Source organism: Suillus subalutaceus, assembly GCF_016647625.1.
Source record: "Suillus subalutaceus strain FC151 chromosome Unknown DFJ58scaffold_21, whole genome shotgun sequence".
In the NCBI taxonomy this organism is placed as follows: Eukaryota; Fungi; Basidiomycota; class Agaricomycetes; order Boletales; family Suillaceae; genus Suillus; species Suillus subalutaceus.
The window spans coordinates 26,026-43,547 of NW_024540270.1; the positions used below are offsets into that span (position 1 = coordinate 26,026).

Genomic DNA, 17,522 nt, shown 5'->3' on the forward strand with positions numbered 1-17,522 from the left:
TCCAGAGTGGGCTTGGCGGGTGCAGTATGCAATGATTGGCACTCATGCCAAGGTCTCACGCAAATAAAGTACTACTGTACTTACCACGTATACATCTGTATACGTGAAACAATTCATGGTTGGCAGCTGCCTCTTGCATATGCTCAGCTCACTGACTTGACGACTACGAAATGCAGCAGAAGAAGCGGTACTGGAATAGTACATACACCCTAGACTTGTTGCGAACAGCGCAGACCACTGAATTTGGAAGTCCGGTCGGTGGCAGTTAGCCTCACCGATCTCGTAAGAGCATCTACGACAACCCGTTCGACCGTATCATGTTACATTAGATTATCATTTTTTATTAGGAACACGTTATTGACAGCAGAACATCTAACCGCCCATATATATTGTCCTTACAAGTTCATCATAACATATAACATTAGCTTCGAGGATCATCATGGTATGTTCTCGTATCACCACATTCAATCTATGACTCATCCGTCCTCGCTTAGACTGTATGCACAGATTGCGGAGGGACTGTTATCGAGTATGATGCAGCTGCCGGCAATGGCTTTTGTGTCAAATGCGGAACGGTGGTAGAGGAGAACACCATAGTTTCAGAGGTCACTTTTGGAGAAACCTCTGCTGGCGCAGCGATGGTTCAGGGTTCATATGTCGGTCAGGGTTCAAGTAAGTATTGCTTATAGATGTTCTGCGGACAAAGCCTCAGTCTACCTCTGCCAGCGCATGCTCGCATGTCGGGTCCATTCGGGAACAGAGGAAGTAACGAGTCTCGCGAGCAAACTATCGCGAATGGTGAGTCGTTGTTTTTATCATAGTCATAACAGACCTTATGATTCACTAGCTAGCAGAAAGATTCAGAACTTTGCTGGCGCTCTACGTCTATCTGAAGTTGTCTGCTTGGCGGCAACGCGCCTTTACACCCTTGCCGTTGAACACAAGTTTACCAAGGGTCGCAAAAGCAATAATGTTGCTGCTGTCTGTCTATATGTTGCCTGTAGACAAAAAGAGACACGTAATTATATGCTCATAGACTTCTCAGACCTGCTACAGGTAAGGAATTGTATTTATCAATATTAGATCTCTCATCATTTCTTTCCAGGTCAATGTCTTTGAGCTGGGCCACATATACCTGCAACTCGTTCAGACTTTAAATTTAAAACTCCCTCTCGTCGACCCTTCTCATTACATTTCCCGCTTCGCGGCGTTGCTCGAGTTTGGCGAAGAAACTCACAAAGTCGCCACTGATGCCGTTCGACTCGTACAACGTTTTGACCGTGATTGGGTCACTCGAGGCCGTCGTCCAGCAGGAATTTGCGGCGCAGCGCTCCTCCTTGCCGCGCGCATGAATAACTTCCGGCGTTCAGTCGAGGAGATTGTACAAGTGGTAAAGATCGCTGATACCACACTGAAAAAACGATTAGATGAATTCAAGAAGACTCCTAGCGGAGCCCTCACGCTTGCCGACTTCAGAACAGTGTGGCTAGATGAAGAGATGGATCCTCCCGCCTTCACGAAAGGAAAGGAGAAAGAAGAGAAAGAACGGGAAGAGGCTCTTGATGGGCCGAAAGACAAACTCAAGAAACAGAAGCGGAAAGGCAAACGGAAAAGGAGAGGTAGCGGATCTGAAGGGGAACGGGTGGAATTTGTGCCACCTTTAGAGGAGATCCCACCTCAGATACCCATAATCGACCCAGCCTTGTTCAATCAGGGTATCCTTGCTGGAACGTCTGGGCCGGCACCGCTGTTTTACCCAGACGAAAACGAGGAAGTTTATGCCAATATTGATCCCGCGCTTCGACCGGCGTCAAATATTATATCTCCCGAACTTGATTCACCAACAGCGGCTGCCATCGATGAAACCGTTGACCAGGCCCTCGCTGACGAAGTTGTTAGTTTCTTGCAAAACACTCAGGGCTCGCTTCTTCGTGACGCTCTGGACGAAGCTGAACAGCGCCGACAGGCCCAGTTTGCCGAAGTCGATGATTTGCTAGGACTGGATGAAGACGAGCTTGACAAATTTCTCCTCACCGAAGAAGAGGTCAAAATCAAGGAACGCGTTTGGGTAGAGATCAATCGAGACTACTTAGAGGCGTTAGCCGGTATGATTTCTTCATTGTCAATCATTCATGTTTTTACTGAGCGGTTTGTTTGTAGCCAAGGGCGAAGCAGCTGATGTCAATCAACCTAAAAGTCGCAAGGTTCGTATCACGTCATACCTGAAAGTTTTCTCGTGAATATTTCAATACTGATACGTTTCGTATTCTTCAGCGTCGCAAAACTAGCACTAAACCTCGCGACGACTCGATGCCGTCTGGAAATACGGCAGCCGAATCAGTGCGGAATCTTATCAAGAAAAATCCCAAGTACAGTAAACGGATCAATTACGATGCGCTCAAGGACCTTTTCGTTGACGGACCACCTCCATCCCTCGACGACAAGGAAAATTTATATACTATGGATGACAAAAGCGACGGAGAAGGCATGATGGTTCTTGAGGAAGACGGAGGAGGGATTGGAAGTCAACGACCAGTACCCCGGTTACTTCGAGAAGAACGAGGTGAGGAAGAAGATGACGAGAGTGAAAAAGGTGATGATCATGGTACTGATGTGGTATGGGAAGATGCGTATGAGCAAGAAGTCTAACCGGTGTCCTTGACCTAGTGTTAATCTACAGTATTCCTCACTACTATGGCGACTTCTGCCTCATTTCATGGCGTTATTGGACCACAAGTGACTCAAACTTCGATGACACCATTGACTTCCTCTTCCTACCAATTCTCGAACGCGCCGTGTCTTGATCGTGCATTCCTTTCCCTTCTCAACGTCTATGTCGATGGATTTTCAACGACAAAATTCTGGACAAATTGATTTTCGTAAGCATCGCAACTGATATCAATCCGGCACAGACAGCCTGAAAGAAACTGAGCAGACTCCATTGAACGCACCAGAACACACTCGACTACCTTGCAATGTTAACCCATCCTGGAGCATGTGACCTCTCGGTACAAATGGGATTAGTCAGAGACGCGCGTGTGCGCGTCGTCACGCTGCATCGTCGCTTCTTCAAAGTCCATTTGAAAGCCATCGCATCCCCCGCATTCCATACAAACCGTTCGTCATGGACAGTGAATCCAAGACAGTTTCCTCTGCGACCCGCATATTCAACTACATTTAATGGATGTTAAGATTTGACGCCAGCACATACCATGCTCGAATTCCGGACTGATCCCTTCGCTCACGGTCGATTGTGCACAGTGTTGTGGAGAGTGAAAACGCGGAAAGACGCTGTCTATTTGTGGAGACTATGCTAATGTAGTATTTCCTGAGTTGCTACTATAAACATAATATATTGTCGTAGAGCCGACCGAAGGGGAATCCTTGTCGTAAAATAAACATAAGTCGTCCAAGTAGCAGACGTTTTGAATGTGATCTAGAGAGGTTCCATGGGACGCATCTAACATGCTAAAAGTGCAAGTGAAAGAAAGAAACAGACCGGATATCCCTGCTCTATGATGGTGCAGTCTGCTGTTCCTTGGCCTCCCACATTGTTCTGAGCACGTCCGAGAATCCAGCTTTACCTGAAATAGCGTTCTGCTCGAAGCGCTGAACCAACCAATCCTCAAACTTGTCTGTCATACTCCTCCACATGGCCATCCGCACCTGTATCTCTGCTGTCTGCGTAAATGATGTCTGCGTGGAGGACATTGGTCTATACTGTATTCGCTCATAGCAAGTAGCGAACTGAGACAGCGAGAGGTTGACGGATGTTATTGTTGCAGTTTGCGTCGCGGGATCTATGAAGGATATCTCACGAACAAAGGCATCCTCTGAACCACCAAAGAGCTAAAATGATCGAATACAAGAATAAATCCCATGTCGTGTGCAAATATTAGAGCGGCTGACCTTGACTATCCACGAAGGAGCCTTTTGCTTGCACCCAAGAACACGCTCCGTCCGTATTATTCCAGTTATTGGATCAATCGTACGATCGAGGACATCGACGTTTACGACGTGAGTACAATGTGGGTTCGGGTATTTATGCCACATTCCGATGACGACGTGAGACCATGAGTGACTGGCAATTACATAGTGAGCACACTGTAGACGACAAACGGAAAATACTCACTCATATTTGAAAGACTGGGAGAAGATGTGCATGACGGCGCGGAAGTGAGAGAAGTGGTCGTGCGGAAGGAACAGGACGATATACCCGGCACTGCACCTCCACTGGCTTCACTAGTGTGATAAAATTGCGATTGGTTCCGGCACACCACGGCATCTCGGCACCTTTCCCGCGTCCGAACAGAATCTCTTCCGCGTTTATCTGATCCATCCCATTGATTAGATAGCCATCTACCCTGACTTATCGATCGATGGTCTATGATAATGATATGTATCTACAGCAAATCTACAGTCAAAATTACTATATACTTCTATTTGCATCCGCGATAAGCCGCAGTTCCGCGAGACGTGACTTCATCTTCGGTCTACGGCAAGATATGAAGATTTTCAGCCTGGCAACTAAGCAGGACACTCACATTTCAAGCAGTTTCGCCTCCAGATCCTGCTTCTCTTCTTGAATGGCCAAACGTTTCTCTGCATCCAGTTGCGTGCTACAAGGACAGTTAAATGTGCAATTACAGTAAGAGATGAAGAACGAGACGCACAAGATATATCCGCCTTGACCATCCAGTTGCAATATCGTCGAGTGATATTTCCACAATGATGGACGATGAGATACAGTGAGTAGCGTAATTCCGAGGGCAGTTGCCTGTTCCATCATCGTACCCTCCATGTCAGGAGGGACGAGTGAGGTTGCCTCGTCAAGAATGGCATACTGCAGCAAGCTGATTAACGTTCAGTGACAAGAGTGAGGTACGTGATTACCTTGGGTCTGTGATAGAAGAGTCGTGCCCAAGCGATCTTCTGCTTGTCGCCGCCGCTTAGCGTGTCTCTCCACTCGTGCGCAACATCCCAACCCCCTTCTCGCTCAACAATGCTTCCCATCTGGACCCTTTCAAGTACCGCGAGGAGGTCCGCGTCTGTCACTCCACCTAGAACATGTCTTAGAATTAAATTTATAAACGCGATATCATTCACCCACGGGCCTCCATATCTTGTTGCGAGTGCGGATAAATAACTTGGTCACGGAGAGTTCCGAGTGAAAGATAGGGTCGTTGGGGTATGAGCATGAAATCTGACGCGGGGGGCTTCCGAACAATGCCGCCTGGAGTCGTCATGAAACTAATACATCGCCCGAGTATACCAAGCTCACCATAAACAGGCCAAAGGCCGCCTAAAATGCGGAACAGCGAAGACTTCCCGGAACCTACATGCCATAGTGAAGTGACAACAATCACGAAAGCAGCGATGCACACCATTTGGACCAACAATCAACAGGTGTTCCTTCAAATTTTGTTTAGCATAAGATACCACACATGCGCGTTGAAGACAATCTTACCCCAGGTTTGACATGAAAGGTTAAACTTCTCAAGAGAATGTCACCATTTGGCGTAACGACTGGGACGTTCTCAAATCGAATATCGTCCGAGAGGAGAACTTGTCCGCGGCTCCGCAAAACTAAAGGTGTTGCATTCAGTGCTTGCGTTACGGGTGAACTTGTCGCATACTCTCTCCATTCTCTCCTTCAGTCGCACCACTCACAAGACTCTTCTCAAACTTGCCCTTTCGCATGTCTGACATAGTGTCAAGCAAAAGGGATACTCGTGAGGTGTAGCCCGCGAGTTCCGCTAGGTCTTTATACGAGTACATCACGCGACCTATGGCATCTATGGATGCATGTCAGCAGTGAAATATGAAATATCGAATGACTTCACCTGATGAAGAAAGAAGTAGTCTTCGGTTTGTCACGAACCCTGTAGGACGCTGAGCGACTTTATATTGGAATAACTGTTATAGCCCACCTTCTGTGCGGCTGCCTAGGTCAAAATTTGATATTCCAGGCAACTTGAAGAAAACAGGAATTGCGCAGACGACAAGCTAAAATAAATGTTATGTCGTTCCAACTCTCTGCTTGACGGGTACATACCCCAAAGCTGCCCCACAGCCACTTGACAATACCTTCTTCCGCGCACCCGTACCACCATCTCTTATTCATTACTCCTTGTTCGTGTTGAACGAGTGCAGCATATTCGCGTTCGATTAACCGCTTTCTCCGTCTCTTCGCCACCAAAAAAGGCGATCTCCTCTGCGAACTCGGAGAGGCGAGAATGTGTATGTCGAAGTGAGCCGGCCAACGCAGCTGATTGAGCTGTGTATGTCCCAAAGGAAGGAGTTAGAGCACGTACTGCATCTACATTAGCTGAGTATACGCACTCAATAGAAGTTGGACTTACGTAGCGCAGCAGATGTCTGAACTAAAACAGTGAGAAGGACAAGACCCTCTGCCCCTACATTCCGTGACAATTGGTAGTTGTAAAGTATCACGTCAAGGATTGGCTTTGCGAGGTTCGCGTAAATTACGGCCAGATGCGTGGAGAACCGTTGTATATCGTGAGTTATCATCCTGTTCAAACCTGAGATCGATTATGCCTTATTTGATCTAGCAGTTCGCTCACTGGTCAGCATTCTTTATCCTGTCGTCAAGATTAGCTGGATGACAAACGTCACTGAGACATTCCACTGAGAGAGTAAGCAAAACTAACAAAGTTTATAATAAACTTTGCCCTCTGGGCCATCTGCCTGATCGCCAAGGTACATCTTGAGCACTTCTTTGGTCAGTCGAGTACGATATGCGAGAGCGAGCTTATTCTGGATGTAGCTAAGCCAGCTATTCGTCCAAGTAGCCGGAATTGCGACCAGCAACCATCGTATTATGTTAAGGAGAAATTGGAGAGACTGTCCGCGCACGAGAGATGCAACAATTCTATGAGGATCATACATGACATTTCGAAACACGTTGATTTGTCTGGAGAACGTACTTTCCGTCTAAAGTGGCAACATACAACGAGATGGCAGTGCGGAAAATGAGGAGACTTGAATGCATGAAAAGCAACAGGGCCTCCTTAGAGTGTATGTTTGGTATGACAATACGCAAGATGATACCCAGCCTTTGATAAAATATGGCATCAACCTTGCTTGCTAATATGAGCGAGTGGTCTGGGGAAAAGGCAAGAGAGGCGTACAGCGACACGGGCGGGCTTTCCGTCCTTTCGATCTGCCGAATCCTTCTCCTTGTCCCTCCTTGTGGTTGGGCGGGCGGCAAGACCACGATATGCGGCCGTTAGCACGTACAGGACGAAGCCGACTGTGAGTCCTCGTTGTACCAGAGGCCGGTGTGCGGCATACACCTGCGCGAGTTGCTTCGCTCGCTGATCCAACAGTCGAAGCTTCGAGGTCACCATCCTACCTCAGGTTGAGTTTTCAGGCGATTACCGCCCTACGATTTAAATGATAGTGACAATTGGCCTCAAGCGCGCCTACCAAGGACGTTGAACTCGTGTACATAGGGTATTGGTGACATGTGATAAACTCACAAACCTATATTGAGCCTATACTTTTTTGCCTTATCAATATTCGGCTTTCATCCGAAAAACCAAGACTCTATGGATAGCGAATTGTAATAACCCTGATTCTTTGTCTCCCCTCATTATATATCATAAGAGCAGCCGCCGATACCGCCATGTCCGTAAATGATACCTACCGAGCGTCCAGCCCAGAGCACGAGCCAGAGCTCACTGCCGAAACTACTTGTCGAGCAAATTGCAGAACTCAAGGAATCTATACCCCCCTCCTCTGCACCTGTCATCGCAATTGATCTTGATGACGTGTTGAGTTCGACCAATGCTGTCGTAGCGCAATGTACGTGCATTCTACTCATCTACATGAGGAGCACTCCAGGGTGCAAGCTAGTTCAATATATCAAGGGCACAATGAGATTTATGGTACCCAAATGACCACTGACGATTTTTACTGTAAGTCATGAATTGACATCTCCCTGTGCATCATGGTCACGTTGTGCAGACTATTTCTACTGGAAGGCAAGTAGAGACTCGTATCCTACTAACGCAGTGATTATTCATGTCGGATCTGCCCGCCCCTCCAGAATCCATTCTGGGGAACGCCTTCCACCACGCGCTCAAAGGTTAAAGCGTTCTATACAAGCGGTCGGATGGCGCAGGCACAGCCCGTACCTGGTGCACGCGAGGGCGTAGAGGCCCTGTGCGCGCTGGGCTACCGCTTGATCATCGTCACAGCTCGGGGCAAAGATTCCCACGCTGATAGCTGGGCTTGGGTCGAACGTTGGTTCCCCGGATGCTTTCATAGCATGATATGCACTGGCCAGTTTGCGAACGCCGGAAAGCGTGCGACAGATGGCATAGACGCCTTGACGAGTGCGAGAAAGGATCATGAGGTTGCCACGCAATTGAGCAAAGCGGAGGTCTGTATTGACATCGGAGCCAAATTATTGATCGACGACTCGATGGAAAATGCATTGGCCTGCGCCTATCATATTCCGTTAGATGGAGTAACAAAGCCTCCCCCGGTACTCCTTTTCGGCTCATATGGGTGGAAATAAGCGGCTATCACTGGCTTCTGATGAGTGCAACGATATGGTTTACGAAGTTCGTTTGCAAAGAGAAGGACCAAAGTTCCTGGAAGATGATGAGAAGCGAGGAGACGAGATATTGGAGCAAGCAAACACCCGTCTTTCGGTGCGCCGAGTTGGAGACTGGAGTGAAGTCGTGCGATATGTCACGAAGTTGAAGGGTAGCCGTTTGTAGCTTCATGAACGCTAGAGGTGACCATTCATCCATTTCTAACCTCGATTGCTACTGATAGAGGTCCTACTCATTCTTCAGGCATGAAGTACTAGATTACAATATACATCATGCAGACCATTCTTTGTACCGTCGTCTCATCACACGACTTCTCGATCTTTCCCGTCTCAACCTCGTACACCCATCCAGTGATATTTCCTTCTTTTAGAACAAGCGGGTGATTCTTCAAGAATGCGACATCATCTTTCACACTCCTATCTAAATCAGGGAAGGAGCCAAATTGCAAGGTCGTTTACTGCCTCGGACACATTAGTATCTCCAGGATGTGCGTCGATGACCTTGGATCGAAGTTGCTCATCGGAAAAAGTGAGCATTCCACAATCGGAATGATGAATGACGAGCACATCTCTAGTTCCGAGGAGTCTTTGTGAAATGATGATGGAACGAAGAGATTCTTTGCTAAATATCATGGGAACTCGTTCAGCAGAACGTTGGAGTTGTGGGCCGTTTAGAACGTACGCAAGGCCTCCAGCATTCCGAATAATGTGTGCTTCCCCTAAATTCAGGCCGAGGAACTGCTCAGGGCTGTTCAACGGTCACTGTTTGTGGACACGCCCCCTTATTGATCACCACTTACTGAAGGCGAGCATCCATACACGTCACTATTGGTGAACCAGCTGAGCTCTCACAGATGTGCTGGCAACTTGCAAGTACTTACCGACAACAAGGTGCTTGGATGGTGGAATACTTAATTTGCCATTGTCGCCGAAGCTGGCAGCGTAGCTCTCGTTTGCTTGCTTAAAGTCAACCTCGGCCATGGGAGTTCAAGAAGGAGATTTTTCAGGTAGCGTGGGGTATTACTCAGTGACACAGTTCGTCTTCTCAACTCATCTTGACGCCATCGAGTGGGAAGATCAAGTTGTGTGGTGTAGAGATTAGATAACCACGTGCACGGCATGATTTGAATTTGAAATTACATAAAGTGTCAGCTTGCAACGCGGTCACGGTAGTGACTGAGATTCAGTTTAGCTCAACTATCGCAATGTCCTCACAGAAGATACAGCGCCTGCTTGAACCGCCTGATGTATCTGCTGCGCATCGGTCTGCACTAGAGTACTTGAACTCCAGCTTCGCTCACATTGACGACCTCGATGGGATTGACAAAGTCCTGTCACAAACAAAAGCACGGAGTTCGGAACTGCAGCGTCAGGTGGGTTGATTGATTTGAACAATTCATGGTAGTTTATTCGTTGTCAGCTAGCTCTCTGCATCTCAGCAATCGATTGACTCACTCGTAACCAAGACTCGCGTGGCAGCACTCGCTAACCTTGACACTGTTCGTGGGCTTGGGGAGGACAGAGAGTCGATAGAGAATGAGACGACTTACCTGTCGCACGAGCTCGTCTCATCTCTTTCTCCGTCGAAATCGGAAGCTAATCCCACTCTCCTTGAGGACATTGAGACTATGCATCGCATACTGAAGGAACTCGAAAGCGTGCGGGCATATGTGGCTGTCATCGAACGTACATTGACTTTGAGGTGTGCACCATTTATCAATTTTACCTACCCTTGATGGATACAAATAATTCTATCTCAGTGAAGGAGCATTGGCGCAGTTGCGTGGTACACCATCCCCACTTTCCAAATCGTCGACATCAGAATACAATAGGCTAAGCGCCTTCGTTGATAATGTTGTTCAAACATGCGACAGTGTGCAAGATATCGGGAGTGTCGAGCAGTCTCTACATCTTGTTACATTTGTACAACGCACTCGTGACAAAACGTGGTTAGATATAAAAGGGATATTTTCTGCGTAAGTCTGGATTTACGCCCTGGAACAGTCTGATAATTTATCGTTTTTTCATTAAGCAAACTGAATGCCGCGCTGGAAAATCTTCAATGGCCAATGGCTGTCGATTACCCTGCTGCGAGCGAGCATGACCGCAAATCCTTCGAATCTGCGTTCAAAGACTTAATATTGCTACAAGAAATGTCAGTGAAGCTGAATTGTGCATTACGGGCTATTTGAAATTACACAGCGGCGAGAATATCGAGGGCTCAATAAGCCAACTTGAAATAGGTTCTCAGGGCTTATACCCACTAGAAACACTCGCGCATGCAATATCCCTTCGTTTCAAATACCATTTCGAAACTGAACGAGAGACAAATCGTCTCGACAAGGTGTGGTTCTCGTCATCTTCAACCACCTGTATTGATTATTCGTAACAGCCAGAGTGGTATCTCTCACATATAATGAATGTGGCTCACGACCATCGACCCTTCATGGACAATGTCATACAACGTTTACTTTTGGGCACAAAATACCAACGTGTTAATGCATGGGTAAGCTGATACTTTTAAGCACGCTCTTTGCAGCCTGACGGTAGACCGCAACATCAGCAAAACTATGTCACTTTCCTTATCCCAATCCTGGAGCGCAAGTTGCGGCGCACTGTTCCGACTTTGATCTCTCACCCTGCCCTGTTGGCGCACACAGTTGATCAGGCATTAATTTTCGATTCCAATATGCGTGAATTAGGTTATGAATTCGTGGTCGGCGCAGAGGCAAAGAAGACTGAGGAGAAAGGAGGCGTTAGTTCTGTCATCCTTTGCCAGAAGGAGTGGTTTGACGCATGGTTAGAAGGCGAGAAAAAATGTAAGATTATTTTTACATCTGTCTGTCTGTCGGGAAGACTAAGCCGGTTGATTAACAGTCGCCGAGGACCAGTACAATGAAATCATTAGTTCTTCAGACGCATGGGTCATTGTTGACGATGAATCAAATGACTCCGATGAATACAAGCTCTCTCGCTCAATGGCCGAATTGAAGGCTACGAACTCAGCCCGTCGAATAAAGGCTCTCGTTGGACAAGTTACTGGTACGTTATGAATTTCCTTTAATGTGCTCGTCATTGAAGGTGAAACAGATCGCTACTCTCCACTTCCCTCTTTCGCCCATCGCACACGTTTCCTTATTCATGTTCAGCTTCCTATCCTCGAGCAGTATTATTCGCGCGTGTCTTCTTCCCTGGACGCCTTCGAGACACTTTCGTCTGCTCTGGTACGAGCGGTCCCTGGCGCACTAGGTGTTGAAGGGGCAAAGACAGACTCGCGTAAGTTGACTGGAGGTGTTGAGGGCAGTCAACGGTTGTGCAAGGCGTTGCTCAGCGCGCGATACGTGGAGTCTGCAATGCAACGATGGGGAGAGGAAGAGGTGAGGCGGCTGTCGTTTCGGGACCTCATTGAAGCTAAACAACCTGCTGCGGACAGTTCTTTTTGGAACTGTGGACAGAAATTAACCATCGGGCAGCCCTACGTACTCGGGCGGAAATGCATCCCTCGCTGCCGAACTCTGCAGATCATCAGTCCAGCAAGAGTGATACCCCGGAATGCACTATCTTTGAGGAGTTAATTACACAGTACACGAAGCTTGCATCAAGAGCGGAGGATATGCTTGTGAGTCAAGTTTGTGGTGAAACTGAAGCTGCCTTGAAACCACATTTCGTGGCTATCACATCGTAAGTCGCTCGTTTTTCTACTCGGCTTATACCGTCCGTTGTAGTGACTGCTATCACATAGTCCCAAGGATGGAAGTGACACTCAACATGCAGATGATGGCATCGCCGTGCCCCCAAGTCTCCTCCCATCTATTGCTCTCTTATCTGCTCACCTCAACTTCCTCCGCAATACACTTCCGACTGCAGTGACAACGCACGTATATAGGCGGATAGCAACACACATCGCAGAGCACATTCTTCAGCGCGAAGTTCTCTTTCGCCCGGGGCTTACGCGGGGACAATTCCGCACGGGACTCGCATGGGAACAGGCACGTTCCGTTCACGCGGAAAGCGAATTGTGGGCCGAAACTTGTCAGGTCGCCTTGAGGACTTCGCGGGCTAGGGCTGAGGGTCCTTGGGCACGATTACTAGTCGCAGGCAGACTCCTCGGCGCAAGCAGACAAGAAGTGGACAGGGCCGTGAAGGAAGTTCTTGGTGGGCAAGGAGATGCTTGGGAGGATGCTTTGGATGCCGTCACGAGCCTCGGATCTGGGGGATTAGGGAAAGAAGAGGTGAAGATAGTGCTCCGACTGCGAGATGATCTGTAAACGTTTGGTCGCCGACTGTGCAGGGGCGAACGCCCGTGTAGCAGTGTGAGAGGAGAATGGCGAGAATCGTCTGATGACATACTGCGAAGAACACATGTGGTTTAGTTTTCGAACCATCGCTTTGCTTGAGGGGACGAGATAATAATAACATGACAGGGTTCCAACGTTGATTTTGATCATCTGTTCAGACCTTATGACCACCATATGCTTCGACTTCAGTGATGGATACGGTCCGGTGATTTATTCATGTAAAGATCATTCTTATTGATCGATATCTCGAGTTCAGAGCTATTATTACAACCAAGAAAATAATGTGATATAACAATGAGACGATAAGCAAGCGAGATGAAGGATGGGCCAGTCTGCCTCATGGAACACAGTAAGGCGTATGCAGGGTATTAGACCTTATATACGATCCCTTCACTAATCATGAGTTCATCTGCGTCTGACATGACTTGACACGCTGCGGTGGCCTCGGCAGTCCCAAACAATGCACCCGTGGGTAGACCCTCATTCACCATTTCCACAAGTTCCGCCAAGAACACCTGTTCCTCATCTTGGAGGCGTGTAGAGAATAGATTCGCTAGCCGTGCACGGAAGAGCTGTAGCCTGTCAAAACAAAAACACATGGGAGAAAAATGCGTCAGAGTTATACTCATCAAGTCAGGCCTCCAGTGATACACCAGAGACGTGAGAGAACGGTGAGAACGAGAGGCTAACCTTTCTGGAGGCACACCGCCCTCCTGTGACGGTTCTGTAGCAACTGTTGGTAACGTATCCATCGCGAGATCGTGGCTGCTGTCATTCCACAACGTGTCCTGACTACTTTGATTATTTGCAGGCTGCTTGTTGGCTAGTGCTTGAGGAGGCATACTCATGCGTTCGGGGACCTCGGGTTGTTCATCCTCGCCCTGATCATTTTCATCTTCATCGGAACTATCTTGAGAGTCATCTTGATCATTGCCGCCAGCTGCTCCCGCGCGGTTAAGCTTGCGTTTCTTCTTCTTTTGCCGCTTCGCAACTTCTTTGTAAAGTGCATACCGCATTATCTCCTCTGCCGCGCGAGCATCCTCAGACTCCACTTTGACAGAGAGACGTGCCTTAGCGTGGGCGGTGGATAGACGAATGAGGGTTTCTAGTGTACGTGCTGTTAGAGGAGCTGTCTGGATATGATCCGTCAAAAACGGAACATAAATCAAGATGCAGGGAAAAAAACTACCTTCTTCCTATTGGTTTGACCCTCGTCCTCATTGCGAAGGTTGGCATAAACATTCACGATATGGTTAGCCGCGCCTTTCGTGAGGACTGGAGCAGGCTTGCTTTTCGAGTACTGAATGTATTTTTTGATGAAGGCGATGCTCAACACCTCCGTTTTCACCTGCTTGCCTCTCCGTGTTCGTGACTTCGCGGCCGTCAGGCCAACATGGAGCAGGGGATCGTATTTCTCGAAGGGGCTGGACTCTATCTCACCGTCCACCTCCGCCGATTGTACACCCGGTCCGTCAATGGCAAGGGGCTGTGACAGGTTGTCATGCACAGGAGTACCGTCTTCAACTCCGGGTGGCATATAACGGTGCATACGGAGTACGTGATCTGCAATTCTCCGGTCTCGTTCTTCATCAACATCATCGGTAACAATGAAGAGAAGATCAAAACGCGAAAGAAGGGAATCGGGTAATGCAATATTCTTATGAGGATCTTTATGGATGTCATACTAATAAATAACGTAGTCAGACTAAGGAATCTAATAAAAATGCACGTAGATTGACGCACTTGGCCATAGATCGGATTAGCGGCGGCAACGACACTGCACCGCGCGTTCAAACTGGTATGGATACCAGCTTTCGCAATGGTGACTGTCTGTTGTTCCATGACTTCGTGGATCGCCACGCGATCGACATCTGACATCTTGTCAAACTCATCAATGCAAACAACACCGCGATCTGCAAGAACCATTGCGCCTGCCTCGAGCCTTCGCTCGCCGGTATCGCGATCCGTGGTGACAGCCGCTGTTAGACCGACACCAGAACTTCCCCGTCCGGTGGTAGCAATAGCGAGTGGGGCAGTGCCCAACACGAAGCGAAGTAGTTGCGACTTTGCGGTCGACGGGTCGCCGACCATGAGCATGTTGATGTCGCCACGAATATGGGTACCATTAGGTAGGTTCTTTTCTGCACCACCCAGCAGGAGTAAAAGGATAGCTTCCTTAATTTTATCGTGGCCATAAATGGACGGAGCAAGAGACTGTGAAAGAAGGCGGAAGATGTCGCGTCGTCTAGAAAGCTGGTTGATTTGCCGAATATCAGTATCGGTTAACGGTGTTTGTGCAATGCCGCCTCCGATCTTGGAGGAAAGGAGATTGATGTTGTTTGCGAGAATTAGGGATCTGTAAGGCAATCCGAAGATGAGTGATAGATTTCAAGGGAAAAAGGAAAACGAACTTGAAGGCGCCACTTGAGCCACCTCCCACACTTCGATAGAAGCCAACCAGTTGAACACGATCGCCAGGTTTGCATTTGTCTACCAGATCGTCATCAAGGATAATATCTGTACTACGAGGTAGCTGGCCAGCTGGAGCGCGTTCGGGCATCTCCTGGATGCTGATACGCTGGTGATCTCGGAAGACACAACGACCATATTCCATCTGGAGTGGATGGCCATCGTCATCTTGCTGAGGTGTGACAGTGGAGGTTGGTGGCAAATTTGATGTTGAAGTGGTCGCGTCGCGGTAGTCGCGAGCGTGAAAGAGTTTGGTTTCGGGGCAATAGTGAACGGATTTGAGCATTTTTGGGCGGACGAGTGAGCAACGCGTGATGATGCCCTCTAAGGAGATCATCTTTCCAAGATGCTCTGATTTGAGGGTACGTGGGCTGACATGATGGTCACCAAAGGAGCCACTGAAGCCGATGCGATAGTTCTTTCCCTCGAGCTCGTGTTTTTCGGTGTCATGGACTTGAGTGACGACACCGATGAGGGCATCGTCAAATGCAGGAAGAAAATCGATAGGTTGCTTGAGCAAGCCATCTGCATACTCTCTGTTATAGTCGCGGAGATCATCGATATTGACTATTAGACGGGTTTGATCTGTGCGGAGCATGCGAGCGATGTCGTCTCTGTAATTATAAATTGGGGAATCTGAAATGAGGAATTCCTCGAATATACGAGTTCTGTCGCGCATAAGATCATCTTGAGGAACGGGCTCGTTGAGCATCGACATGGTAGCAAGTAAAGTAAAAGTTGACGCGACACTGGATATTGACGCGACTACGCCTGCCCTTAACTTCACGTGGACCAGGAACGACTATCCCCAGATCGATGAACTAAGTAACCGTGGACCCACAGTCAATAAAGCTAGAACCTGAGATCGACCTATATGCCTGCAAGGAGTAAAGCACTTCCAATTCGAAAAAGCGCAATGGAGTAAACAACAATTCATTCATCGGATACTGCAAAGTCGTGTGTATGCAAACTGAAAGAAGAATCAAGACAGAGACAATCAAAGAGAGGTGACTAAGTAGCTAATTCGTAAAAAGGGAACAGGAGGAATACACGATAATACAAGGCAAGTGGGATGTCGTTCCATGGTATAAAACGAGTGTGAGAATATTATAACGAGGACACTGGTATAAAACGCAAAAAGAAGTCAAAACAGACACTGGGCGTGCCGCCTAGGGGATCATGGGCACAGTTTTAAGCACGTAAAACATATTGAAGTCGTGACGATGCTGGTCTTGAAGAATATTTAATACAAGTCGCAGTGCCCAATATCATATACGGACTTACAGGGCAATTTTTACCAGTCAGCCCCAGAGCTGCCTCCAGTACCACCAAATTGATCTGTGACTGGAGCGACATCCTGTGGGTCCAGATATTAAGCGTCATTGTAATATATATATATATATTTCTTACAGTTTCAGGATCCCTAGCCACGAGCTGTTTCAGATCATCAGTTCCGGGGGTAGATGAAGCATAACATAACTCAAAACACTAACCGGTAGGGCAAGCGATACTTGTAGGAGACAAGCTAGAATGACAGGGATATACCACTTTGAAGGGAACATGATTTGACTGGGTTATGTCTGCTTAACGAGTGACAGACTTGCTTTTATATGACGAGGGAGAAGACTAGACTATGAGAAAAGTGGGATGATGATCCATGCGGTCGACATTCTTCCGGGTGCTCAGGAACAGTCTCTCTATGGCCGCCGGGTCTAGGAACAACAGTACAGTATACTTAAGGCGAAGAGAATCTAAGATCTAGCTATACGCCGCATTTATCTGCGGCAATTTGCTGGATCTTATTATTGCAAAACGTTAATATGCATTAACGTTGACTGTCGTACAACATTCAAGCGGTCAATGTGACCGGGTGGCAGGTCCATAAGTTTTCACTCTCACATCTTAGATATCCATCATCCATATACCCGGGGTCCTCGGTACTGGAAGTTAATATTTATAGGCTTCTCCCGTTCCACCCACAAGGGACCCTAGGCCTCAGCTTCAAATTCAAAACCATATTGATAACTACTCACCTTTCTATCATGTCCCACGTACGAGAACGTAGATACAAAAGCTTGTTGGAATTTGTTAGCTCATAATTGGCTCACCTTTTGCTCGGTATGTATCTCGACAGCAATCCGCTGTTGATCTTCACCGAGCTTGACAACTGT

General features: G+C 47.8%; 8 protein-coding genes across 8 annotated transcripts; 3 read left to right on the forward strand and 5 right to left on the reverse strand.

The window, feature by feature from the left end:
* Positions 1-263: 263 nt before the first annotated feature.
* DFJ58DRAFT_772211 (BRF1-domain-containing protein) lies at positions 264-2,879 on the forward strand. The gene is made up of 7 exons (XM_041389206.1): positions 264-442; positions 495-672; positions 727-798; positions 848-1,056; positions 1,106-2,105; positions 2,161-2,204; positions 2,275-2,879. Exons 1-7 carry the CDS (start codon positions 440-442, stop codon positions 2,647-2,649), a joined length of 1,881 nt encoding a protein of 626 aa, XP_041247087.1. The 5' UTR covers positions 264-439; the 3' UTR covers positions 2,650-2,879.
* A 473-nt stretch (positions 2,880-3,352) lies between these two features.
* DFJ58DRAFT_193543 (MSF1-domain-containing protein) lies at positions 3,353-4,332 on the reverse strand. The gene is made up of 3 exons (XM_041379165.1): positions 4,133-4,332; positions 3,910-4,081; positions 3,353-3,849 (listed from the first exon to the last, which is right to left on the reverse strand). The coding sequence occupies exons 1-3, from the start codon at positions 4,162-4,164 to the stop codon at positions 3,514-3,516; spliced, it is 540 nt and encodes a 179-aa protein (XP_041247088.1). The 5' UTR covers positions 4,165-4,332; the 3' UTR covers positions 3,353-3,513.
* A 24-nt stretch (positions 4,333-4,356) lies between these two features.
* On the reverse strand, positions 4,357-7,492 carry DFJ58DRAFT_772214 (ABC transporter transmembrane region 2-domain-containing protein). The gene is made up of 18 exons (XM_041389207.1): positions 7,152-7,492; positions 6,948-7,099; positions 6,672-6,892; positions 6,585-6,618; positions 6,363-6,532; positions 6,223-6,313; positions 6,056-6,179; positions 5,931-6,006; positions 5,844-5,882; positions 5,637-5,795; positions 5,468-5,586; positions 5,385-5,412; positions 5,282-5,335; positions 5,111-5,233; positions 4,894-5,060; positions 4,674-4,843; positions 4,545-4,619; positions 4,357-4,493 (listed from the first exon to the last, which is right to left on the reverse strand). Exons 1-18 carry the CDS (start codon positions 7,368-7,370, stop codon positions 4,430-4,432), a joined length of 2,085 nt encoding a protein of 694 aa, XP_041247089.1. The 5' UTR covers positions 7,371-7,492; the 3' UTR covers positions 4,357-4,429.
* A 62-nt stretch (positions 7,493-7,554) lies between these two features.
* On the forward strand, positions 7,555-8,750 carry DFJ58DRAFT_904855 (uncharacterized protein; the record flags this gene model as incomplete). The annotated part of the gene is made up of 5 exons (XM_041394924.1): positions 7,555-7,827; positions 7,893-7,940; positions 7,990-8,006; positions 8,072-8,512; positions 8,547-8,750. Exons 1-5 carry the CDS (start codon positions 7,659-7,661, stop codon positions 8,748-8,750), a joined length of 879 nt encoding a protein of 292 aa, XP_041247090.1. The 5' UTR covers positions 7,555-7,658.
* Positions 8,751-8,782: 32 nt separating this feature from the next.
* DFJ58DRAFT_193696 (carbonic anhydrase) lies at positions 8,783-9,673 on the reverse strand. The gene is made up of 4 exons (XM_041379166.1): positions 9,466-9,673; positions 9,385-9,409; positions 9,267-9,332; positions 8,783-9,206 (listed from the first exon to the last, which is right to left on the reverse strand). The coding sequence occupies exons 1-4, from the start codon at positions 9,563-9,565 to the stop codon at positions 9,011-9,013; spliced, it is 387 nt and encodes a 128-aa protein (XP_041247091.1). The 5' UTR covers positions 9,566-9,673; the 3' UTR covers positions 8,783-9,010.
* An 87-nt stretch (positions 9,674-9,760) lies between these two features.
* Positions 9,761-13,090, forward strand: DFJ58DRAFT_772222 (RINT-1 family protein). Its single transcript, XM_041389208.1, has 11 exons — positions 9,761-9,957; positions 10,009-10,286; positions 10,345-10,560; positions 10,617-10,739; positions 10,787-10,928; positions 10,977-11,090; positions 11,148-11,403; positions 11,462-11,626; positions 11,675-11,961; positions 12,018-12,265; positions 12,327-13,090. The coding sequence occupies exons 1-11, from the start codon at positions 9,790-9,792 to the stop codon at positions 12,850-12,852; spliced, it is 2,523 nt and encodes an 840-aa protein (XP_041247092.1). The 5' UTR covers positions 9,761-9,789; the 3' UTR covers positions 12,853-13,090.
* Positions 13,091-13,103: 13 nt separating this feature from the next.
* Positions 13,104-16,099, reverse strand: DFJ58DRAFT_193728 (MCM2/3/5 family-domain-containing protein). Its single transcript, XM_041379167.1, has 5 exons — positions 15,294-16,099; positions 14,626-15,238; positions 14,072-14,566; positions 13,573-14,015; positions 13,104-13,461 (listed from the first exon to the last, which is right to left on the reverse strand). The coding sequence occupies exons 1-5, from the start codon at positions 16,067-16,069 to the stop codon at positions 13,251-13,253; spliced, it is 2,538 nt and encodes an 845-aa protein (XP_041247093.1). The 5' UTR covers positions 16,070-16,099; the 3' UTR covers positions 13,104-13,250.
* A 77-nt stretch (positions 16,100-16,176) lies between these two features.
* On the reverse strand, positions 16,177-17,057 carry DFJ58DRAFT_743459 (uncharacterized protein). The gene is made up of 4 exons (XM_041387262.1): positions 16,845-17,057; positions 16,762-16,785; positions 16,636-16,708; positions 16,177-16,582 (listed from the first exon to the last, which is right to left on the reverse strand). The coding sequence occupies exons 1-3, from the start codon at positions 16,911-16,913 to the stop codon at positions 16,646-16,648; spliced, it is 156 nt and encodes a 51-aa protein (XP_041247094.1). The 5' UTR covers positions 16,914-17,057; the 3' UTR covers positions 16,177-16,582; positions 16,636-16,645.
* Positions 17,058-17,522: the final 465 nt, after the last annotated feature.